The sequence below is a fragment of the Ranitomeya imitator genome, chromosome 10 (genome assembly GCF_032444005.1).
Source record: "Ranitomeya imitator isolate aRanImi1 chromosome 10, aRanImi1.pri, whole genome shotgun sequence".
Classification (NCBI taxonomy): Eukaryota; Metazoa; Chordata; class Amphibia; order Anura; family Dendrobatidae; genus Ranitomeya; species Ranitomeya imitator.
Genome location: NC_091291.1, coordinates 122,268,512 through 122,294,982, shown reverse-complemented (window position 1 = coordinate 122,294,982; position 26,471 = coordinate 122,268,512). Strand labels below are relative to the sequence as shown.

Below are 26,471 nucleotides of genomic sequence, written 5' to 3'. Positions count from 1 at the left end.
CCACACTCGAGCCTTTCCACATTGCACGTGTCATTGTAAAAGATGTTGCGTACATGGGCAGGCTGAAGCACTCTTTCCCACAGCGCATTCGCACTGGTTGAAGTGCATGTCCTATGAGGAACTGATGTCATGTGTGGTCACTGAGACAGCGGTGGAAGCCAGAGCGTTGGAAAATCACATACATAATACATAGTATGTGAGTATGTGAGCAGACGGAAACGTGATGGTCTTCAGGAAGGAAGGGGGGCCTCAAACTGTCCATGGAACTGAGACCTTAACTATCCCTTTCCCAGAGGTACTCTTGAAGGTAGAGAGGCCTGAGTCTCTGACTTTACTATGCTCCTGATAAACTCTGATCTGTCCCCATCCCCACCCCATGAGGCATGGGACAGAAATGTAAGGTAAACAAGACACAAAGACAAAACAGGGATAACAGAAAACCTGTATTATACAAAAGCACTAACCAACAATACGGAAGAGGATAGGGACAGGGAGGAATAAACTAAATGGGAACAGGGACCAGGAGATAAACACACGTACAAACCACAGAACACTACAACAACTCTACTCCAACCACTTAGCTTTAGCACACAGCACAGCAAGAAAAATCTTTCACCGGCAGGGACAAGAAGGTCTGGCCAGATTTTATAGGAAGAGGTAATGACCAGATCAGAAGCAGCTGAAATGGAGCTGCATGTTTCTGACCAGCATAGAAAGGGTAGTTAACCTCTTAAGCACCAGAAGAAACTAAATCCATTTAATATGGGACACAAATCACACCATCTGTAAAGACCTGCCATTCATTACCCAACACGACCATCTAACTCCAGGTCTTCCAGGGGAATGTGACACTCTCCTGGCAGAGTGTGATTAATATGTGTTTACAAAATCCAAGTTACAAGATTAAAAAAAAATCTTATTCCTAGACAACCTCTTTATCTTTCCAGAACTACACTTCTCAACATTGAAATTGTATCACTAAGGGCTATCCGTGGGTTTGACAAATCACACATGTACCCATGTTACTCTATAGGGCTATGCACATGTCTGAGTGGTCAAACAAAAAAAATCGCATGATGCACAATTTCCTCCCAGAATCAAATGACAATCACCCATTCAAGTCAATGGGTCCGTGAAAAAAATCGGACCACGCTCGGATTATATTCGAGTGCGGTTCGAATTTCACAGACTTATAGAACCAGAAAGTGGAGAAACTTTATTTTCTTTTTCTTTTCTCTTCACCTCTCACTCTGATCAACCTCTGATCAAAGTCTGATCAGACTGGGATTGGCATAATTGGACCGATTCTCTTAGAAGTTTCCTAGAAGGAAAGAGAACCATCATCTGCACCTGCCCTAAGAAGGAAAAGTCATGGAATGATGGAAAACACAAGATGAGCTCTTACTCACCTGCCAATGATAGAAAAATGTAAACAAAATGGTCAAAGCTTCTCGGTTTATTCTGGCATTTGAGAGCCATGTGCAGAAATCCCTGCACTTACAGCTTCGGCTGCGGTCAGTGAGGTTATTATATCATCTGAGGAGGGTTCTCCATGCTGAATGCTCTTGGGAAAATCATCAAGATCCACTGCTGGCTGCTCCCTGATTAAATGCAAAGCAGAAGATGCTGCAGAACATGGTGGCACGTTTAGGCCATGCAGGCTGCTCACAGTAGCACGAACAACATGAGTCTTGTTGTGTTGAAAATGGCTCCTGGGACACTTTGGTGAAATGGCCGCACCACTAGTTTCATGACCAAGTTCATGTAACGCCAAGTGGTTAGAGACCTGGAATGAAAACGTTAGTGCTCTAGCCACTGTACGTTACACCATAATATTGAGAGTAGGTGTGATGAACCCTTAGGGCTATTCATGCCCACGTGGTCTACAGACCAATATCTTGCTATCATTGCATCCAAAACAAAAGCCGGACTGGTCGCTGAATAGGACAGACCTCCATTCCAGCCTCCATTGCCATCTTACTCTGCGCCATGAGAGCGGTGAAGTGAAGTCACTGGAACATCTTCATTAAGGACCTTCACACGGGTCCAGCTCCCGGTATTATGCTGTTGGGTGACCCCGGACCCTTCCAGTCTTCATTCCAAGTACAGTAACAGCTCGGCGTTACATTGATTTGGTGGGAGAATTTTCGTTTCCATTTTTCCCATCCTGTGCAGATCAGTAACATCTCCAGCCCGTGATTTCCATAACTCCACAACGTTTCCTTCTTGGTGTTGCAGTTTCAGTGTTGAGGACTAAAGCTAGAAATCCCTATACAACGACTCCATCTATTATCCAGCCTTGTGTAATACAAATACCACTACTCTTTTTTTTCCAGCAGCCGCATTGCAGACATTTGCCATCGATGTTCCACAAATAAAGAATTCCAGCTTACTTCATCTGACAACGAACCTTCTGATCAACTACAGAAAAAGTGTCAGACCCGTGAAGAACTGGAGCCAAGCCACCATGGTGTACATTGACCTCTTTGTCCACGCCGTGCTGGATGTTGTAAGTCATATTTTTTTTTTAAATCTGATTATTACAATTAAGCTCCACTAAAACGTTGATATAAAGGGAATAAATACTTGTATTCTAAGGGATCTAAACATTTTAAATGTTCCGATCAAGTGATGTAATACACGGACGGACTGGGTCGGCGGGGGGCTACTCATCAGTCTGGATTATAGAGGAAGGTCTCATGTAGCATAACCCCCGGTATGACATCCTAGTATGGATGAGGCAACATTCTAAACCCCTGTGTAGTCTTAGGGTATGAGCACATGATGTTCCAAGGCGAAGCTACTTTAAGAAAGAACAGGGCGGTCTTTTTCCTGGATCGGCTTCCCTACCGGTTTTGTCGTCTTTGCTGAATCTTTTTTTTCTTCTATGATTTAAACTATAACTTGCGTAAGTTGACGAAGAATGGATGTAACTTCTCCGGAAAGTCTTTTTCTAACTGCATTAGAATAATTTAAAAAAGTTCTGATTCTTATAATAATATGCCCATAAAATTGTTATAATTTCTTAAGTATTAAAATCAATCAAATCTATTAATTTTGTAATGACCGTCCTAATGCGCAGAATAAAATTCACTGCATAGTATTTGTCTTAAAAACGAAACTTCAATAATGGATTTACACTTTTTACACATTCTATCCCGTAAATAATTTTTTTTTTAGTTTTTAGAATATCATATGGCAAATAAAATGAACATTTATTAGCCTGCAGAAAAAAAAAATAAAGCCCCAAAATAAAAAATGAAAAAAGTTCTAACTCTTGAAAGATGGGGATCGATAAATTGAAAAATAGCTAGGAAAGGCTCTTTAATTTTACAAGTGAAACTTTGTACCTCTCACGGAGCGGCTGGACTCCATTTAAGTGGATCATTCTAAAGACGCCCAACAATGAAAACAAAAATGGCGCCATTAATATCCTAAGGAGAACATGTAGTCACAGGTAGAAAACAAGTATGAAGATCCGTTGTCTGCACCCCTGAATAACATCGTTCTCCTGATTAATGACTCAGCAACTAATTAAAATAGTGCGAGGAGCCGGCGATTTGTTTAATGTGTCATCTGAAGGTGACGTCCCACTTAATCAAAGATAAACCGCAAACAACTACACAGAAAACAAGTAATCAATTCAGGAGCACAAGTTTCCAAGAAATTCACTTCTGACAAACTTCTTTAGCCACTGGTTTATGTCTCCAAGATGAGATTATTTATTATTCTTATTGTTTTTCAACTATTATTATTATTAATGAAATGTTTTTCTTCTATTAATAGTATTTTTAGTATTTTATACCATTTACATACTAATGCTTTGAGTTGGTCTACACAAGCATTTTCTCATAGTAACAGGTTCCAATTTCATACATGGATCGATGCTTCCTATAGGTGGCGCTAGAGTTGTTTTTCACTTCCTCTCTAAAGAGACAATTTGCATATTTAAAGGGCCACTGTCACCCCCTCCAGCCGTTATAAACTAAAAGAGCCACCTTGTGCAGCAGTAATGCTGCAGTCTAACAAGGTGGCTCTTTTAGTTTTTGTTTCTGTTATTCCCACAATAAATGTATTTATAATTCTGCTGAAATACCTATCTTTGTCCATGGAGGCGGGTCTGAAGCCTCCTCTTAGAAGCGCCCAACTGCCATCAGTCATCTCTTGTGTAGATTTTCGCCGCCCCCTCAGCACTGTTATTGTGTGAATTCCGGCGCCTGCGCTCTGCTCTTCTGCCTTGCACAGGCGCATAAACATTTGCCGTCCTAGCGCTGGTGCCGGGTTCCGTTCTGCGCCTGTGCGGGCAGTGCGGCCACCCTGTTACTGAATCCCCGCCCCGCACTGTGTTATGCATTATGCACAGTGCGGGGCTGGGATTCCTGGGCATGCGCACTGCACTTCTCAGACGCTCCCCAGGTCCCCCGCCTTTCAGCGTTGCCGGAATATACAGGTATCCTTGCCGGCGTTTGGAACAGCCGCACAGAACAACGCTGGAAGGCAGGGGACCTGTGGAGCGTCTGACAAGCGCAGTGCGCATGCCCAGGAATCCCAGCCCCGCACTGTGCATACTGCATAACGCAGTGCGGGGCGGGGATTCAGTAACAGGCTGGTCGCACTGACCGCACAGGCGCAGAAAGGAACCCAGCACCAGCGCTCGGATGGATAATGCTCTATGCGCCTGCGCAAGGCAGAAGAGCAGAGCGCAGGCGCCGGATTTCACACAATATTAGCGCTGAGGGGGCGGCGAAAATCAACCCAACAGATGACTGACGGCAGTTGGGCGCTTCTAAGAGGAGGCTTCAGTCCCGCCTCCAGGTACAAAGACAGGTATTTCAGCAGAATTATAAATACATTTATTGTGGCAATAACAGAAACAAAAACTAAAAGAGCCACCTTGTTAGAATGCAGCATTACTGCAAGGTAAGTACAAGGTGGCTCTTTTAGTTTATAACGGCTGGAGGGGGTGACAGTGGCCCTTTAATTTCCCAGACCAGCATGCATGGCTTACAAGTCTCCTCATTCTGACATGCCAGGTTTGGATTATCACTCGCCACAAAGAGAAACGTTACCCCAGAAGAGCATGCATGGCTTATAAGTCTCCTTGGTCTGAAATGCCAGGCTTGGCTTGTCAGTCTCCACAAGGAGAAACATTACCCCTTAACCCTTTAACCCCCGGAGCTTTTTCCTGTTTTGCCTTTTCGCTCCGCTTCCCGGAGCATAACTATTTTATTTTTCCGTCAGTATGGCCCTGTGAGAGCTTATTTTTTTGCAGGACGATTTGTACTTTTGAACAACATCATTGGTTTTACCATGTCGTGTACTACAAAAAGGGAAAAAAATTCCAAGTGCAGTGAAATTGTAAAAAAAAGTGCAATCCCACACTTGCTTTTTGTTTGGCTTTTTTGCTAGGTTCACTAAATTCTAAAACTGACCTGATATTATTCTCCAGGTCATTACGAGTTCATAGACACCAAACATGTCTAGCTTATTTTTTATCTGAGTGATAAAACAAAATTCCAAACTTTGGTAAAAAAAAATAATTGAGCAATTTTCCGATACCCGTAGCGTCTCCATTTTTTGTGATCTGGGGTCGGGTGAGGGCTTATTTTTTGCGTGCCGAGCTGGCGTTTTTAATGATTACATTTCAGTGCAGATACTCTCTTTTGATGCAATGTCGCGGCGACCAAAAAATGTAATTCTGGTGTTTTGAATTTTCTTCTTGTTATGCCGTTTAGCGATCAGGTTAATGCTTTTTTTATTGATAGATCGGGCAATTCTGAACACAACGATACCAAATATGTGTAGGTTTTTTTTTTTATTGTTTTATTTTGAATGGGGCGAAAGGGGGGTGATTTGAACTTTTATACATTTAAAGAAAAAAAAAATCATATTTTTAAAAACATTTTTTTTTTTTTACTTTTGCCATGCTTCAATAGCCTCCATGGGAGAATAGAAGCTGGCATAGCCTGATCGGCTCAGCTACATAGGAGCAATGCTCAGATCGCCTCTATGTAGCTAAATTACAGCATTGATATGAACGCTGACCAGAGGGTGGCGCCCACAGCAATCCAGCATTAACAACCATAGAGGTCTGCAGGAGACCTCTGGTTGTTGTGCCAACGCACCGATGACCCCAATCACGGGGTCACCGGGGCGCGCATTTTCGGCCGCATGGCCGGAAGTGCTTGTTATATGCCGTTGTCAGAGTTTGACAGCGGCATTCAATTAGTTAATAGGTTCTGGTGGATCGCAATTCTGCCGGCGCCTATTGCGGGCACATATAAGAAGGAAATAACCTCCGGCACTCAACAAGTCCACACTCAAATGTCCTTAATGCAGATAAATTTATTCATAGGTAGCCAGAAAAAATGGATAACAGACAAAAAATGTTGTCTGTTATCCATTTTTTCTGGCTACCTATGAATAAATTTATCTGCATTAAGGACATTTGAGTGTGGACTTGTTGAGTGCCGGAGGTTATTTCCTTCTTATATTGCTATTTTTTCCTTCGAGCACCATTTTCCTTCATAGAGTGCACCAATCCTGACCTGCTTATCTATTGCGGGCACATGTCAGCTGTTCAAAACAGCTGACATGTCGCAGCTTTGATGTGGGCTCAGCGTCAGAGCCTACATCAAAGAGGGGAATACTGCCATCGGATGTACTATTCCATCCGATGGCAGAAAGGGATTAAGCTCCAAAAATGGAACTAAATACTAAACTTTTTGTCAACATTGGTCTTCCAGACTTGTATATCTGTAAATGTAAATAGGGAAAATACACACTTAAAAATGCATTAAAAACACACATAAAAACTTGCAATAAAAATACACATTTTATGCACCATTTTTCCTGTCAAGATACTGTTTTTTGGTGCAGCAAATATCTGTTGCAAATAAACAACATGTGCATATATCCTTGCTGGTAGGCTACTTGGTTTCTTAGAAAATTGGCCCTAGGATATGTGCATCTACTGTAAGTACTCCGTTAAGGAAATGGACTGATGGTGATGACCATCCCTGTACAGCGCTGCAGAATAGGTTGGCTCAAATGAGACTGCGATGGCAAGAGCCATGCAATGTTAAACCAGCTCCCTCCTTCTTCTGCATCCTTTCTTGTCTGGCTTGGGATCACTGACTCCTATTCTCCCTCTTATTTAATAATTATATAGTATATAATATTCCCTACAGTGTTGGACTAGATGAGTGGAGCAGAGAACGGATATGTCGCTGCCGAGGGCAACTTGATAAATAGAATCAAGCCCTGGTATATAGTAACACCCCAAACTGTGCCATATATGTTATATTTCCACTGCAAAGATGAAATATGTCTCTGGTGGTCTACTGGAGCTGTTGTCAGCATGTGCGACCACCACTCCTATAAACAGGAATGGAGCAGTGGTCGCACATGCTCACTACTGCTTCATCCCATCACCAAGGACCCAGTGATCACACATTTAGTTTGCTTTTTTCCTTGGATACTAAACTCCAATGCACAGTAGAAAAGAAGGTGAGATTTTTCTTGTTTTCCAGGATGGGCAAAATCAGAAGCTGACAACAAGCATATGGTACCGACAGGTATGTAGACGACATTCTCATCTGTTAAATATATAAATTGAAGGGTTTGGCTTCTCTAACTCTTACAAATCAGATGTGATTGTCTGGGAAGCCACGTATGGGCAGATATTTTCTCTCCTATGGCGTAAACTTACCGTTCAGCTCCAATGAAGGTAACATTAACGTACTGGCTCTTTATAATGGTACATAGACAGGTTGTACTGAATAGGGGTCTCCTTTTTTACCTCAATTACCCTTAAAAGGGTTGTCCGGTACTTTATTACTGATGGTCTATCATTAGGATAGGTAATCAGTACCAGATTGGTGGGTGTACAACACCCAGCACCACCACTGATCAGCTGTTCTCATTGATGGCCAGATGTGATCAATTCCGAACAGCACAGCTCCATCCACTTCACATTGGCCATGGCTGGACAATGCACACCCCCTTATTTGAATGATCCACTAGCACAGAAAACAACTGATCAGTGGGGGTTCCCTTGTGATCTTGTATTGATAACCTATTCAAATTATTGGCCATCAATTTTAAAGTACTGGACAACGTCTTTAATAAGATGTGCACAAAGGTGACCACTTTAAATGATTGTTGCAGTTTCATGCAAGTTGTGATAACTAAATATTCTGAAATTATTTTGTTTAAAAATGATGTTCTTATCCCTGAAAAATCATCCCTAAGTGCTGGCAACAAGATGTCTCCCTCGTGTCTAACTTGCTGCCCACTGCCTGTTATCAAGTGTAATCTGTCTATAGAGGCAGAGAAGCTGAGGAAGTGGGGTGGAGCTTTGCACCTTTATAAGAAGTTGGGGTGGGTCTCTTCATCTTTCTCCTCCTCCTTTGTGCAGTGCAATCTGGGAATTAGGGAAAGGAAGATCTAGCACCTATAGTACTGGTAGAATTTTTTTTTAATTCTTTAAAATACTTTAGTAAATGTGTAGACAAACTGAACAATGAACTCTATTTTTCCCGATTTACTTTTCTTTATTCTAGATGTGGAAAGATGAATTTCTAGCTTGGAATTCAAGTCAGTTTGATGGAATTGGAGAAATTTCCCTACCACTCAATGCTATTTGGGTTCCAGACATTGTCATCAATGAATTGTATGTCCCAGTTATTACCACGTCACAATGCTTCTTCACTACACTGTGTTTAAACCATTGCGCCCAGTATATGAATAAACATTAATGAATATGAGCAAATCTTCTGGAATTCAACAGCTCGGTCAAATTTGTCTTAAAAATTAGATTTACATCTAATTGATTTACCGCAAATCAAAAGTACCCCAAAGCCTCCAATTACCTTGAAAAGACGTGTGTATCAATAAAATTTGTATTATTCTCTTTTACGCACACACACATTAATCTCTTTCACTGCTTTGCTGTCACACTTTCGGTATAGTATCTTCATTCGCCGGTGGCTTATGTAAGGGAGTACAACACGAATGGCAGTTCAAAATCGGATATGAGCAATCAACATCTTTCCCAACCATAATTTGGCTGGCGCCCGCATACACATTAGACTGTCGGACGAACTTGTCAATATTAGTAAGTTTAGCCGACATTAGTCTAATGTGTATGGGGCCTTAAGTTGTTTGCTGTATCATCCTCTCACTATTAAGATTCACCATAAAATGGCTGCTGCGTTTCCTGCTTTTGCTTTTATACAGGCTACAGTAGTCCCTTCTTTTAGGCAATTTGCACAAAGCGAAATACAAATTGTTCATATTTACTGCCTTTAATGGACTCCTAAAGATTCACCATGAATTCAATTAGTTTAGAATTGATTTGCTCATCCTTAATAATTTTGGATAATGCAGTAAGGATAGACACATGGAATTTATAATCTGGTCCATATAAAAATGCTATTTTGATCCATGAGATTATTTTATAGTTATAAAGTACATCAGGATAACAAAGTTTATTTTTGCTCTATAGTGTAGAAGATGGGAAGTCACCGGATTTGCCCTATGTGTATGTGAGCTCTTCTGGAACCATCAGGAATTACAAGCCAATGCAGGTGGTGTCGGCGTGCAGTCTGGAGACGTATGCTTTTCCCTTCGATATACAGAACTGCAGCCTGACCTTCACCAGCTGTTTACATACAGGTAATGGATGTAGCACGGTGAGAACCATGCTGGATTTAGAAGGCTAGAATTATATAAAGAAACCCCATAGCCTCAAAACGCGTTGTATTTCCAAGACGCGATAAAAGCTTCATCATCTTCAGAACATTGTGGACAACTCCTCTATTTGATCTGCTTGATAATTTCCGCCAGTTGATGTCCTGTCATTTTTTGGGTGAGATGTTTCTATTAACCCAATTTCAACTTCCACTGCTTCGAAAAGATGTGTATAACATTATTCTCTTTTCCACACACACTAATCTTTTTCACTGTTGTGCTGTCACACGCTATCTTTGCAGTGTCTTCCATATTTTATGACTGTCTAACCCTAGCTCTGGTTAAGCTATGATCTGTGACATCCTCTCACTATAAGGATTCACCATATACTGGCTGCTGCATTCCCTGCCTCATCTTTTATACAGGCTATGATAATCTCTCCTGATTGCTTGTGCTAGAACGTGTGATGTGATAGCGGCAAAGCGTTATGGGGAAACACGCCGGAGATCATGTGAGCTTTCTCTGGCTGCTGCATTCCCCGCCTCAGCTTTTATACAGGCTATGATAATCGCTCCTGATTGCTTGTGCTAGAACATGTGATGTGATAGCTGCAAAGCGTTATGGGGAAACACACCTGAGATCATGTGAGCTTTCTCTGGCTGCTGCATTCCCCACCTCAGCTTTTATAAACGCTATGATAATCTCTCTTGATTGCTTGTGCTAGAACGTGTGGTGTGATAGCTGCAAAGCGTTATAGGGAAACACGCCTGAGATCATGTGAGCTTTCTCTGGCTGCTGCATTCCCCGCCTCAGCTTTTATACGGGCTATGATAATCTCTCCTGATTGCTTGTGCTAGAACGTGTGATGTGATAGCTGCAAAGCGTTATGGGGAAACACGCCTGAGATCATGTGAGCTTTCTCAGGCTGCTGCATTCCCCGCCTCAGCTTTTATACAGGCTATGATAATCGCTCCTGATTGCTTGTGCTAGAACATGTGATGTGATAGCTGCAAAGCGTTATGGGGAAACACACCTGAGATCATGTGAGCTTTCTCTGGCTGCTGCATTCCCCACCTCAGCTTTTATAAACGCTATGATAATCTCTCTTGATTGCTTGTGCTAGAACGTGTGGTGTGATAGCTGCAAAGCGTTATAGGGAAACACGCCTGAGATCATGTGAGCTTTCTCTGGCTGCTGCATTCCCCGCCTCAGCTTTTATACAGGCTATGATAATCTCTCCTGATTGCTTGTGCTAGAACGTGTGATGTGATAGCTGCAAAGCGTTATGGGGAAACACGTCTGAGATCATGTGAGCTTTCTCTGGCTGCAGCATTCCCTGCCTCAGCTTTTATACAGGCTATGATAATCTCTCCTGATTGCTTGTGCTAGAACGTGTGATGTGATAGCTGCAAAGCGTTATGGGGAAACATGTCTGAGATCATGTAAGCTTTCTCTGGCTGCTGCATTCCCCGCCTCAGCTTTTATACAGGCTATGATAATCTCTCCTGATTGCTTGTGCTAGAACGTGTGATGTGATAGCTGCAAAGCCTCATGGGGAAACACGCCTGAGATCATGTGAGCTTTCTCTGGCTAGTGCATTCTTCAACAATGTGAAAAATATTGGTCGCCATTTAAGACTATTCATGCAAAGTGAAACTCAAAATGTTAGAGCAATTCCTAAAAATTTGATGCAAACTGGATTTGCAACAAATCCATTCACTCCATCTGTAGACAGCTTTGCCCTACTGGTTAGCTGGGGTAGAGATATTTGATGTGGGTTAAGGAGGGTGATGTTTATTCTTGTTGGGACCGCCTGTAGGCATAGGCAGTCTTATAGGCCAGGTAATGATCCCTGGGGCAAAAAAAGTATATTCCATAACCAGGGCATTGGAATTTATTTCACCAAAATCCCCAAATATTTTTGAAGAAAATCAACCAAATTTGCTATTTTTAATAGTATGAACCTATACAACATGTCAGTTTCCTGTTGTTTTAGTGAATGATCTCAATCTTTCCATCTGGAGGAGCTATGAGGAAATCAGCAATGACAAGAGTATATTCCTAAATGATGGGGAGTGGGAACTCCTGTCTGTTCCCTCCAACTACGAGATCTTACATACCCATGGCGGAAGCTTCGCTCAGGTCCAGTTTAACGTATGTCAAAATTTTTCATCTTTTAGTCAACTTAATCATCTTAAATACTAAGAAAAAAATTCTTAAAGGGGGACATGTCCACAGATTTCACAATACAAGCTGCATACGTTATTAAATATATCTCTTCGACCTGATGAAATTGATGAACTTAGTTTGAAAATCCATGTCAGAATGGCTGTATAATCCTTTTTCAAAGTCTAGCAAGTTAATGAAACATCATATGTGTGTTCAAGCTCCGCCCACCCAGCAGGAAGGAGGGGCTTGTCAGTCAGGCTGGGTGGGCGGAGACTGAGTTTGGCTCACAAATCCATTGGACTCTTGAGCTCTTTCACTCTCACTGGACTTAAAGTCTCAAAAATGAGTGTACAACCATTTTGATATAGATTTTCTTAGTACTTACAGTGACCCTTTCAGGACTAAGAGATCTATTTAACAATGTATGCAGTTGGCAATGTAAAATCTGGTGACAGATCCATTTACAAACGATATTATTCTCAAATGATGCCTAAATTATACTACAAAGTAACACTATGAAAATTAATATGTCATTATCGTTAACCGGCCCCAAGAACAAGTATACCATTGGGCCAGCCCCTATGGCTTCTATGGAGTCCATGGATCTCCAGCTCTGTTTTTTGTCCATTTAGTTTGGCTCGTATCCCAAAGCCTATCTCAGGTTTGTCCCATGACTCAGTGTCCATCTCAAGGTTTTTTGAAGACCCAAGTCTCATGTCCCAGTGCACATCTCAAATTTATCTTATGACCCAATTCATATCTAAATTTTGTTTCATGACCCAATGCCATCTCAGATTTGTCTTATGTCTCCAACACCTATTTCGGGTTGGTCATATGACCGAATGACCATTTCACATTTGTCTAACTTTTCAATGCCCATCTCATATTGGTCTTATGATCCAATGCCCATCTCAGGTTTGCTTCATGACACACTGATGTATCAGATTAGATTTTTCTGATGACCCAATGCCCATCTCAGATTAGTTTTATGACACAATGCCCATCTCAGATTAGTTTTATGACACAATGCCCATCTCAGATTAGTTTCATGAACCAATGTCGATGCCCATCTCAGATTAGTTTCATGAACCAACGCCGATGCCCATGTCAGATTAGTTTTATGATCCAATGGCCATCTCAAATTAATTTTTTGGCCCAATACCCAGCTCAGATAAGTTTTTCTGTATGACCCAATGCACATCTCAGGTTAGTCTTATGACTAGTACCCATCTCAGATTAGTTTTACGACCCAATGCCCATCTCATATTAGTCTCATTACCCAATGCCCATCTCATATTAGTCTCATTACCCAATGCCCATCTCATATTAGTCTCAAAACCCAATGCCCATCTCATATTAGTCTCATGACCCAATGCTCATCTCATTTTACTCTGATGACCCAATGCCCATCTCACATTAGTCTTATGACCCAATGCCCATCTCACATTAGTCTTATGACCCAATGCACATCTCACATTAGTTCATTAGTTTTATAACCCAATGCTGATCTCAGATTAGTTTTATGACCCAGTTCCCATATAATATTTGTCTTATGACCCAATGCCCATCTCAAATTAGTCTGATGACCCAATGAATATCTTACATTAGTTTTATGACCCAATGCCCATCTCAGATTAGGTTTATGACCCAATGCATATCTCACATTAGTCTTATGACCCAGTGCCCATGTCAGATTAGTTTCATGACCCAGTGCCCATCTTAGGTTTGTTTCATGACCCAATGGCCATCTCAGATTAGTTTTATGACCCAATGAACATCTCACATTAGTTTCATGACCCAATGCCCATCTCAGATTAGTTTTATGGCCCAATGCCCATCTCAGGTTTGTTTCATAACCTAATGCTGTATCAGATGCCCCTCTCAGATTTCAGATTATTCTCTGATCAACTGTCAATGCGCAGTGCATACGTAGCAAAAATTGGAGCTGCTAACCAGCAAAAGGAGTCTTCTTCATAGAGATGGGGACAGTGAACCATATGCAGTTTCTTTTTTCACCAGGAATAGGAGTGAAGTTTTTGTTATGTGAACCAGCAGAAAAAATGCATATTCTGATCCTGGAGAAATGCTTGCATGTCATGGTCTGACCTGATGCTAAGCTAATCTGGGTCAGATGACTCACTCTATCTATCTATCTATCTATCTATCTATCTATCTATCTATCTATCATCTTCAGATTTTCAGAAGAGAGGACAGGAACTCTAAGAATTTGATGAGAATTTGATGAGTGTCATCAGTTTTTCATTTATGTGGAGAAAACAAAGGTTTCTCCACCTTCTTTCTGACAGTCCGTGAAAATTGGACGGCACTTGTATGTCATCAAACTCACACTGCCGATTTTGATTCAACCCTTGGATCAAATTAGGACAAGTCTCCATATTATTAAATCGACCACTCCGTCCGAGAAAAATAGAAACATGTGAACAGCCCCATATATGAGCACAGCTACAAGTGGTATATGTGAAAACCATGGACTGGAACTAGTACGAGAAAAACTGGCGTCTAAATGAGCCCTTAGGATAAGGAGCCAATCCAGGCACTCCATGTTGAGACACATGTTTCGGGATATTTGCCCCTCCTCAGTGCAAAGTAGGATAACTTATTTGGCTGCATGAGAGGCTTCTAGAAAAGGGGTGTCAGGGTTAAGGTTTCAACTTTTGGAGAGTGCCAAGTCAATGCATAGAGACTTGTAAGCCACACAATACTTGAAGAACATGGCATGGCCTATAAGTCTACTTACGCGAAACATGATCCCTAGACTGTATTTATATATGAAACGCATAGTTAAAAGTTGCCATGGAAATTTCAAGTATTCCTTTTGATAGTATGAATAGATGAATTACATGTGTTTTTGGTCACTGTATCTAGACAACAGAGAATATGAGGATTTGCACTAGACGGGAAACTCCTAGTCTTGGTAATCCGAGCCCTTCACGATCTATAGACTGTGTTAACCATGAAAACAAATAGAGGCCATTATTATCTACTTTCCGTAGGACCAGAATTGGTGGTTCAGCTCTGAATTACAAATAGATGTCGTCTTTCTCTAAGCTGAAATGCTACAGCTCGTTAATTTGCATATGAGCCATATAGCCTCATTACTGCAAAACAGGCTAGCAAGTGTTGTATGGAGTCCGCAGCTGCACATCAAGTAATGCAAGAATCAGCTATTAGGCCACACACCATTACCTGTCAGAGGGATTGCACGGAAATACGCGGCTTCATGGAGGAGTGGGAGGCCAGGGAGATAGAGATGCCAGACCGTACTGTACGTATTCTTCTAGCAGAAGCATTTTATCTTTCTATAAATGGCAATGTTAAGTCTTGTTCACATTGCAAAAATGAAAATTGAGGGGTTCAAAACTCAATTTTATTTTTCCCTTTTCCGTCCTCTATGAATTTTTCCATTGCCATTGGTGTATCATTGTTTTTTTTCCTCCTCTTTTTCCAAGAGTCATAGTTTTTTAAAATTTTTCCATCAAGATAGCTGTCCAAGACTTGCTTTTCACTTGGGAAAAGTTGTCGTTTTGAAAGTGCCGTGAAATGGTGCAAAAGGTGCAATTTTGCCACTGTCCTTTTCTTGGGGATTTTTTTTCTTGTGGTTCACTCTGCAGTAAAATGGCCCCATGATATTATTTTCCCAATCAGTATGATTATGGCGACACCAAAGTTATAAGGTTTTTTTCTCTATATTTTAGTGGTTAAAAAAAAATTCTGAACTTTGCAGAAACATATTAGGTTTGCGTCACCATTTTCTGAGACTTGTCGCTTTTTTATTTACCTGTCGATAGAGCTGTGTAAGGGCTTGCTTTATGCGCATCGAGTTAGCGTTTTTATTGATTGACCCGTAGAAGCACTATATACCAACGCGAAACGGCCGTCGTCAGCACCTGCACACTCCTGCCCTCACACTCCCGGGCCAAGAAGACTTTTTAATCATAACTGAATAAATGATAAATTTTAAGGATTGGTAAGTGCTACCTATTTTTCTTTCTTCAGATGAACAGTTTTTATTGATAGCCTTTTGGGGTACATACAATATTTCGATCTCTTTTTATTTCATTTTTGTGGGTATGTTCAGCAACTGATAATCCTCAATCATCACGTTTTAACATGTGGTCAAAATAATTTTATATTTTGGCACATCGAACTTGTATAAAACAGCTGGCGCCAGCCTTATATGAAGGCCTAGTTCTTACAAATATCTGGAACTTCCACTCCACAATTTCCAAGCTCCAGGTGCTGTGCAGTGGCCGTTCTCGGTACTGCCTCTCAGATCAATAGGAGCTGAGCTGCAGTACCTGAGAAGAACCACTACGTGGTGTATTGAGCTGTTCTGGCTCCATATACTGTGAACTCCTGTTGGCTCCAGGCATCACCTGAACAGTGGGGGTCCAAGTGTTGGACAGGTATCAGCTAAGCAGTGAGGGTCCCAGGTGTTGGACAGGCATCAGGTGAGTAGTGGGGTTCCCCGGTGTAATACAGTCATCAGATGATCAGTGGGGGTCCCAGGTGTTGGACAGGTATCAGCTAAGGGTCCTAGGTGTCGGACAATCATCAGGTGAGTAGTGAGGATCCCCAGTGTCAAACAGTCATCAGATGAGCAGTGGGGGCTCTGGGTGTTGAATAGTCATTAGTTGAGCCGTGGCGGGGTTCCAGATGTTGGACAGGCATCAGCTGAACAGTGGGGGTCCCAGATGTCAAACAGTCATCAGATTAGCAGTGACGGGGGGTTCTGGGTGTAGGATAGTCATTACAGTAGTTGAGCAGTGGGGGTCCCACATGTCGTACAGGCATCACCTGAGCACTAGGGTCCCAGGTGTTGGGCAGTCATCTGCTAAATGGTGGGGGTCCTGGATGTCAGGTAAGAATCAACTGAACAATGGTGTGCTGGTAGTGGACAGTCATTAGCTGAACAGTGGGGTTACATGGTGTCAGACGGGCATTAGCTGATCTGTGGGGGGATCCTTGGTGTCGGGTAAGCATTATTTAAGCAATGGGGTTCCCAGGTGTTGGAAAAGCATTACCTGAGCAATGGTGTCCTGGGTGTTGGACAGTCATTAGTTAAGCAGTTGGGGTCCCAGATGTTGGACAAACATCATGTGAACAATGGGGGTCCTGGGTGTCAGACAACCGTTAGCTGAGAAATAGGGTTTTGGGTATCGGACAGTCATTAGCTGAATAGTTGGGGTCCCGGCTGTTAGAAAATTATCAGGTGAGCAGTAGGGGTCCTGTGAGTCGGAGATGCATTAGCTAAAGAAATAGCTTTCTGGGTGTTGAACAATCATTAGCTGAACAGTTGGGTCCTGGGTGTCGGACAGGCATCAGCTGAACAGTGGGGGTCCTTTGGACAATCTCAGCTAAATAGTAGGGATCCTGGGTGTCAGATAAGCATCAGCTGAGTACTGAGGATCCATGATGTTGGACCCCTACCACTTTGATGCTTTATAACCTACCATAAGTCTTGGACAGCCCCTTTAAAAATCAATATATACCGTAATCATAAGGCTGCCTTTATGTTACATGCCCCAGTATCGTCTATGGCCGCCTGCGGCACATATGTGCGGAGAGTGAATGCATCTGGTCACCGCACTTACAATGAATTAACCATGGGCTTACCAACGTTCATTGACGCCCAAATGTGTTTTTTCTGGAACGTCCCTTTACATCCCACGCAGATGAGATGAGCAGAACACAATATGGCACGCAGGACGCTGGGTCTTGCCATGAACATGGCCATACTCTGTCTCCAAAACTTGCACAATAGACTTCCTCCATCAGCGCCGAGGGCATTCATACATTTTCTCCATTACATTATAATTAACCCCGATGCCCCTGCCCGTCATGATAACCCATCTCCAAGCTAACACCCCTTTATTACCCTCCGCTTTGGCATGTCCAGAACTAACAACGACCCTGGCAGGACAAGATAACCAGAGGAAAACGCGGGGAGATGAATGGCCGGCGTGGGACATAGCTCTCTCATGCAGCAGTGATTTCAGCTTTAATGGCAAAATCATTATCATTGCGACAATGGCTCACAAATGAGCAGAGGGTGAAATAAAGAGGAAGGGGGGGAGAATTATGTGCGGAATAAATGAGCGCTGCCGAAATTCATAGCATCATAAAGAGAACCTTATCAAATGAACCAGCAGAAGGTTAGACGAGCAGCAGAGCAATTAGGCTAACACCGTAGGGCCTCTATTTCATCTTCTGTGTGCTCATCATGTACAAATTCCCAATTAGATTTATTCCTTTCATTATCATCAATGGGATTTCAAAACAATAGTGTATACAGAAAACCCTCCTTTAAAGGTACAGTTTTTTCCCCACTGTGTATAGCTAACAGTACCAGAAAAAAATTAAATGTGCTAAATTATATGCAATTTTTTTTTCTTTTTTTCCCCCCTATTTTCAATATGTACAATTACAGTATTTTACATTAAAGGTTCACCGATCCATGGGCTCCACAGGATAGGTGATCGCTTAGGTCCGACCATTAGAAAGTGCACCGATTGGAAGAATGGGGAAGTTTTATCCATGACAGGACACTTATCCCCATTTTAAAATGCAGCGGCAGGTGGGATGTCTGACCGCAGCTCCATTCATTCTCTTTGGGGTTTCCAGAAAATAACAAGGGCAGCGCTCGCAGCCATAGAGTGAATGAATGGATCAGTGGTCAAGTCGGACATGCCACTCCAGTCTAATGGGGATAAAAGTTCCAGTTTCTGCCGACTGGGTCCCAGCAGTCAGACCCCCCACCACTACCAATCAATACGTTATCACTAATTCTGTGGAGGGGTTATTACTTTTTTCACAGGAGAACCCCTCTGACGCTGTGATCCAAGTATCTAATCTCTAATGGAAATAAAGAATCTTCTCCTAATTAATAACAGAGAGAACATATGACTGCCATATACAACACAATCCACTATACCAAGACCAATAACACCACATACAGGGAAGAAATACCACCACACCATGACCAGACCACATAGTGACCGAATAATACCACATATTACCAGCATATAGGCACCAAATAATATCACATACAAGGAGAAATACTGCCACACCATAACTAGACTACATAGTCCACCACATAGTGACCAAATAATACCACATACAGGAGACAAATACCACCATACCGTGACAAGACCACATATTACCATCACATAGTGACTGAATACTACAATTTTGATCATGAATACAAGCCACAATTCTAACAACACTGTTTTTACCACCAGTGACATTATACACAAGCGCTCTGTATATACTGCCAGTGTACAGGTAATACAGTGATCACCGGTAACATTATACACAAGAGCTCTGTATATACTGTCAGTGTACAGGTAATACAGTGACCATCAGTGACATTAAATACAGGAGCTCTGTATATAGTGTCAGGGTACAGGTAATACAGTGATCATTGGTGACATTATGCACAGGAGCTCTGTATATAGTGTACAGGTAATACAGGGATCACCAGTGACATTAAGCACAGGAGCTCTGTATATAGTGTCAGTGTACAGATAATACAGGGATCACTGGTGACATTATGCACAGGAGCTCTGTATATACTGTCAGTGTACAGGTAGTACAGGGATCACTGGTGACATTATACACAGGAGTTCTGTATATAGTGTCAGTGTACAAGTAATACAGTGACCACCAGTGACATTATATACAGGAGCTCTGTATATAGTGTCAGTGTACATGTAATAGGCCGGGGTCACAAGGTCCTCTGGGGATTTCCCCAAGACCCCACCAGGCCAGTCCTACTATGGTGACACTAAACATGTAATCTTTTCTCTGGATAAAAGAACAACAGTCTAAATCATGTATATGGTTAAGTTGTGATGTGATTAGTTTTTACCCAAGCATTCCCCAATAATATGGCTGTATCAGCATTGATACATGATTTAAAGACTTATAGCAGTTATTCTCCAGAAACATAAAAGTTAAACGTGAATGTGTGCAAATAGCCTTAGTCCCTGTCCTGTGACCTTACCCCCACAATTTATTATAAGCACCTGATAAGTGTCATAATGAATTGGGAGGGAGAAGACATTATCAGGGTCTTATAATGAATAATGGCATGAGCCGCCATCTCCCAATTCATTACAAGTTTCTGATAGCATCTTATAAGTGTCCTATGCACCTTACCGCCTCCTCTCCCACTCCTGAATAAATTTTAAGTCCCTAATAGCGTCATAATGAATTGGGGTGGGTGGGGGATGATATTATCAGAGCTCTATAATGAAATGTGGGGTGGGGGAGGACTTTCTTGGGGAAAATTATCCTCCTCCCCCACCATCCAATTCATCATAAATCCATATTTAATGTCCTCCTCCCGCCTCCCCTGTTCATTGTAAGTCCTGAAGTCCCTTCCCCATCTACTGCCATCCCAACCCTACCCCAAGCGGCGCAGCAGTGGAACGGGGACAGGTGAATATCGCAAGTGCCGGGGGTCTGCTCAGGACAAGAGGTGAGTATTTCATTTTTTTTTTAATTGCAGCAGCAGCATATGGGGCAAATGTTTCTATGGAGCATCTTATGGGGCCATAATCAACCTTTATGCAGCATTATATGGGGCACATTTTCTGTGGAGCATCTTATGGGGCCATCAACCTTTGTGCAGCATTATATGGGGTATAATATTCTGTGGAGCATCTTATGGGGTCACAATCAACCTTTGTGCAGCATTGTATGGTGCATATTTTCGTATGAAGCATCTCATGGGGCCCATAATAAACTTTTTGGAGCATTATGTGGGGCATATTTTATTATGGAGCATCTTATGGGACCCATCATGAACAGTATGGAGCATTATATGGGGCTCCTGATTCAATATGGATATTCAAAAACATTTAACCTACTGATGTCTCAATTAATTTTACTTTTATTGGTATCTATTTTTATTTTTGAAATTTACCAGGAGCTGCTGCATTTTCCACCCTAGGCTTATACTCGAGTCATTAAGTTTTCCCAGTTTTTTGTGGCAAAATTAGGGGTCTCGGCTTATACTCGGGTCGACTTTGTTCAAAATGCGTCAGGCGTTTAGCGGCTGCGTCCCCATATGATGTTTTCTTTGTTGACATGTGAATAAAATACTGAAGATTTTATGAAGAGACACCTGGTGCTGGAACTTTTTTTTTTCTTCTTTATCTATTGCTATTGAGTGGCATCCAGGCACTTGTTCCTGGCACCTTGGTTCATTTGGATTCCGGTGAGGCACCACTAATCCCTTTCCCTGCTCCCTGTATGATGTTGGACTGTAAATGCAAATGCCACACCTGGAATCAGCTGCAGACCTTTTACCTGCTTAACTGATGATGGATTAAAGAGGGAACAGCCCATACAGTCCATTAAAGAGCACTTGAGATGGACCTGGACCATAGAAATGCATTGTTATATATCCAATGCATGAATATGTATATTGTCTTACTGGGGACCATGCCTGCAATAGAGGTCAAGATGTCCAAATTCTCTTTCAGCTCTCATGATAATCTGTGGCTCAGTGGTAGAGCAACACCCTATGAATTCAAGTCCTAGTCACGGGAGAAAAAATAAATATTTTATAATTGGTCATTTTTATTTTTACTTCTATTATAGGCAAAAAAAATCTTTTTCTTCACCTCAGTATACAGGGACCATAGAAATACATTGTTATATAGCCAATATATCTCTATGGATATGTATATTATGTTGCTGGGTTCAATGTCTGCAATAAGAGGTCAAGATAACCAAATTCTCACCTGGCTGTCGTGAAAATCTGGTGGCTTAGTGGTAGAGCAACAGCCTATGAACATTGAGACGTGAGGTCTAGTAGTCTCATTGTGGAGTCCGGATCACAATGGAAAAACAGATATATAAATTAAATTATATCTTTTACCATTGGTCATTATTATTTTTACTACTATTATAGGAAAAACAATTATTTTTCTTCACCTCAGTATACAGGGACCATAGAAATACATTGTTATATATCCAATGTATCTCTATGGATATGTATCCTGTGTTACTGGGTTCAGTGCCTGCAAGAAGAGGTCAAAATAACCAAATTCTCCCCTGGCTCTCATTATCAGCTGTGGCTCAGTGGTAGAGCAGCAGCCTATGAACGTGGAGATATGAGTTCAAGTCCTTGGGGAGTGCTGATCAGTACCTTATATATACCGTAAATTAATGTATGAAGAATCCCTGACATGTACTGAGTGTTGAAAAAAGGGATGGGTGGTTAGTCAGTCTTGCTGAAGTTGGGACCTGTGAAGTGATTGCAGAGCTATATGGGGGGGTATGGTTGAGGTTGCAGGACTGTGTGGGGGGGGGTTTGTTGGGCTATTGGGGGGATTTGTACATGGGGCTATGTAATGGAAACTTTAAAAAAGTTTTCTTTTGTTGGTACTGATTAAGAGGGAAGGACTAATTGCATAAATTAATATTCCCCACCAGCTCTCTGTGACTGCAGCCGCCAAAGCAGCGAGATGGATGTTTTTGTATTATATATATATATTTTTCAATTAAAATTCAGTTTGGAAGAAGGCCATGGAAGCTCCGCGGCAGGGGACTTTATGGCTCCCTGTTGGAGTTCTTTTTTAATGCCAGCGTAATGGCAGATAATAGCCAACATTTAATTTTCCTCTCGTAATACAACAAATTGATTTGGGGTTTTGTTGGATTTCTTAATCTTTACTCTGGTGTCCCATTCTGTTTGAAAATTAATTAATCCTATGTATTATGTATTGCCTATGTATTTTGATAAATACAATGTAATTTGTTCTGTCGCCTTCATGTGAATCATTCTTGACAACTTTTGAAAAGGGACATCTGAAGAGTCACTTACTAAAAACCACATGCACACTAGAGGAAAGTCATCCAGGCCTGCAGATTTTAGAGAGATTGTCAGACCAACTAATCTTTGTGGGTAATGCTCAATCCTTTTGTTCTCTAAGCAAGTAATGACCCCAATAAGCATTAGACTAATATTGAGGGGTTTGGCCGACACTCTAAGGTGTATGGGGGCACTGGCCAACTGTGGGGGAGATATTGGGTAGATCCTATTTTGGACTGCCGAGCGCTTTGTATTATTTTCCCAGAGACAAGCCATTGGTCTTCATGTTAATCATTCAGAACATAGGAGTACTTGGCCGAAAGAGAGATCCTGTGAATGGAGGAGTTGGCCAAGATGGCAGCAGAAGCATTGTTCATCCGACAGCCATCCAGTGTGTATGGAGGGACTTAAGAGTCTGGAAGTCGGGAGAAATAGCTGTCCCCCAAATGCTTTTGGCTGATAATTTTCAAGGGTGTAGAGACATCTTTAAGGTTCATTTTGGTGTCACACACTTCTACATTGGGAGAGGAGTGACACCATTGACATTGTGTCTATAGATACCAGATGTGACACCATGGGGACTGTGAGCAAAATGTAATTTTTCTGAGACCCAGTCATTTTAATGGGACACGCCCTAACATAAGGAACTTGAATAAAAACTAGTACATATGACCCTCTTTATCATACATCAATACAGACCCTGGACCTAACCATATAAAAATACAGACTCCCCAAAAAAAGAGCCAAGTTGTCTGAGGTTCACACCCTCACACCATTTATATTCTGGGACAGTACATTTTCCTTTTGTTCAGAAGAGAGAATAGCAGTCTGTCATTTGTGGGTGAAGACATATGCAGACCCACACTAGCCGCTTGTCAGGAAGACGTGGAGGTGAGTGACCACTTTTATAGGGCACCATCCCAGTTGCAATGCTCAACCTTGTGTTAATTTATCACCATCTGATATCATATTGTTTTCCAGCTTGTTATCCGCCGCCGCCCACTACTGTACATCGTAGGGATTCTTGTTCCTAGCATCCTTCTTATGATCGTGGACCTCATGAGCTTCTACCTGCCCCCTGATAGTGGGACTCGGATAATGTTCAAAACCAGCATTCTTGTTGGGTACACGGTCTTCAGGGTCAACATGGCCGGTGAACTACCAGCTACCACCTTAAGTGTCCCATTGATTGGTGAGTCCATCAAATCGCAAGTAATGACATTGTAAATATCTCTAATTTCCAATAACTGTATCTCCTACTTCTACTTCTCTACTCTTGTTTTAAAGCCAAAAGTCATGAGGAATAAACTGGGACTAGTTGGAAAGACCTTTTATATGACCCCCTAGGTTGGAAAACTACTAAATGGAGAGATGTGTAAAGCAATATCTGTTTTTCTATAGGTGTGTTCTTTCTTGTATGCATGGCCCTCATGGTTTTAAGCCTTGGAAAATCCATTGTGGTGATAAAGTTCCTTCACATTGACAAAGATGCACCTGGCGTTCTTCTGATATCCCAATGTCTTATGTTGACCAGGAGAAGACACGGTCAATACGATGACAACACAGAAGATAACTCCATGGGTTCCACCAATGAAACCGCAGGTAGATTATTGGGTTGTCAGCTAACACAAAATTGAAAATGTGATGTCATTAAAATCTGATGTTATAAATTTTATTGGTGAGGGTGCGTTTCTAAGAGGAGACCACCTAAAACTGCACTGAAAACAGGTCATCTAGTTGGGTAATACTCTCAAAAAGACGGCAAATGGTATGATGGCATTGAAGTAGATACAAAGGTTGTGTTCTCAATGAAGTGGAGAGGAGTAAGTGTATACTACATGCTCACTAATAAAATAATCACTAGTGAGAATATATAATTCTTTGGATGGGTTCTTGGAAAACTTCACTGGTTTATAGTTTTTAATCACTTCCCTTCAACATGCCAGAAGACGTATTACGAAGTTGTCCACCAGGAAACTTCCTTAAAAAGCAAGCTTCTCTTGGAATTAACCTGATTACTGTAGAGCTGGCTATACATTAGATAACTGTCTGATGAACATCAGTTTGGCCAATGTTCTTGTGCTTTCAACAGAAAAAATAGCCACTGCCAAACTTCTTTGTCATTGGGCCCTGAAAGTAAAAAGAATCAGCCATTGAGAATCCAATGGCCATATCCATCCTTTACATGATTGATCGGAGGAGAATCGGGAGGCTCTCATGCACATCAGATGGTGGCTGGTTCCATTGATATCAGCAGATTTAGATGACTTCTATTTCATGTGTCAATAACTTGCTGATCACTGGAGGTCTGTTCACTAGGAGCCTCATCAATCCTGAGGGTAGGGCTTTGCAAAATCCCAACTAAATGAAGTAGTGGTTGAGTATTCATACAATCACTACCATCACCATTCATACCATATACCATACTGCCAGAGATTGCTGAGTACAGTGCTCTATTATCTCTGATGATCCCATTCAGATGGAGCTCTACCGTGTCTCATTCTTGGGATAAGTGTGGATCCCACCAGTTAAACCCCAGAAATCAGTGAGTTATCTCTTAATCCATGGATTTGTCATAACTTTAAAATTTGGTATCAGATCATCTATAAAAGCTCCCGGTGGCCATATATGTTCCCTATAGAAGTGTATTATGATGCAACACTCATTCAAATCAATGGACAGCCACTTCACACATGGTGTCACCGATGTCTCCAATGGGACAACACCCTTTATGATGTCCTTATGTCCTAATGTCCTAATGTTGACTGATAGGACAACCTATTTATTTTGTATTCTAGAGAGCCTCTGTGGCGTGGACGAAGTGTTTCAGAGTGAAGCAATACCAGATGATCCATTGATGGAGCAGATCCTACAAGAGGTCACCTCGATCCGTTCCTATGTGCAGGAGATGGACTCAGAAGAAACCTGGCACAGCCAATGGCTGAATCTGTGCTATAAATTAGACAGTGTTATGTTCAGAGCCTATCTGCTGCTCTTCACCGCCTATGCGGCTACTCTTACATTTTTATGGTGGGCATGGAGTTCATACACTGTACATACATGAACCCACTAACATTGTTTGTGCTGGCATTGTAACCATATTACATATAAACACCATACCTAATTCAGTTCTGTTAAGTAACTCTGTGAAAACTCTGAATCACTTATGATTGTGGACCTCATGAGCTTCTATGTGCCCCCTATTATCCTATGTTGAGCCTGAAATAATATATATACTGTATATATATTGTAGTGCAGCGGTATCCACGCTGTGCAGTGATGAGTCAGTGACCCATTAAAGTTCAAAGCAAAACGTGCTTAATGTCCAAATTCACATAGTGCACAGTACACGGTATCCTTCGGATCGCAGACGGGAAACACGACAGTCCATAAGTGCATCTGGTTGCCGAGGGCACTGCACCACCGTATCACGCTGTGAGGTGCCAGGTAGTTCACTCTGCTTGGCTCTGTGTTCCCTCACACAGGCTGAGCTTTTGCAGAGCCATCTGCTCTGCTTGCTGCAAACTCTACACTGACACACCCAACCCTCTGCTGCACTGGTTTTTCCAAAGAACCTGTGGCCGTTGGCCACATGGAAAACCCATGGCCGGGGAGGAAATGTACTGCCCCACTGCCATCCTGTAGTCCATTTCAAAAATAAAAGCCCAGAAAAGTTTTATTATATCTGCCCTGGACACATAGCAAGCTCAAGACCAATACTTACTTTTATTTTGCATTACAATCACAGCTATGCCTGTGACTG

At 41.9% G+C, this 26,471-nt stretch overlaps 1 protein-coding gene across 1 annotated transcript in view; it reads left to right on the top strand.

The window, feature by feature from the left end:
• The window catches only part of HTR3B (5-hydroxytryptamine receptor 3B), a 34,330-nt gene extending 8,558 nt beyond the window's left edge, over window positions 1–25,772 (top strand). The window contains exons 3-10 of the mRNA XM_069743018.1: window positions 2,337–2,509; window positions 7,533–7,577; window positions 8,565–8,674; window positions 9,509–9,678; window positions 11,690–11,847; window positions 23,690–23,900; window positions 24,110–24,310; window positions 25,507–25,772. Of these exons, the coding sequence (XP_069599119.1) occupies window positions 2,337–2,509; window positions 7,533–7,577; window positions 8,565–8,674; window positions 9,509–9,678; window positions 11,690–11,847; window positions 23,690–23,900; window positions 24,110–24,310; window positions 25,507–25,772 (1,334 nt within the window). The remainder of the gene's footprint in view (window positions 1–2,336; window positions 2,510–7,532; window positions 7,578–8,564; window positions 8,675–9,508; window positions 9,679–11,689; window positions 11,848–23,689; window positions 23,901–24,109; window positions 24,311–25,506) is intronic.
• The last annotated feature ends 699 nt before the right edge of the window (window positions 25,773–26,471 follow it).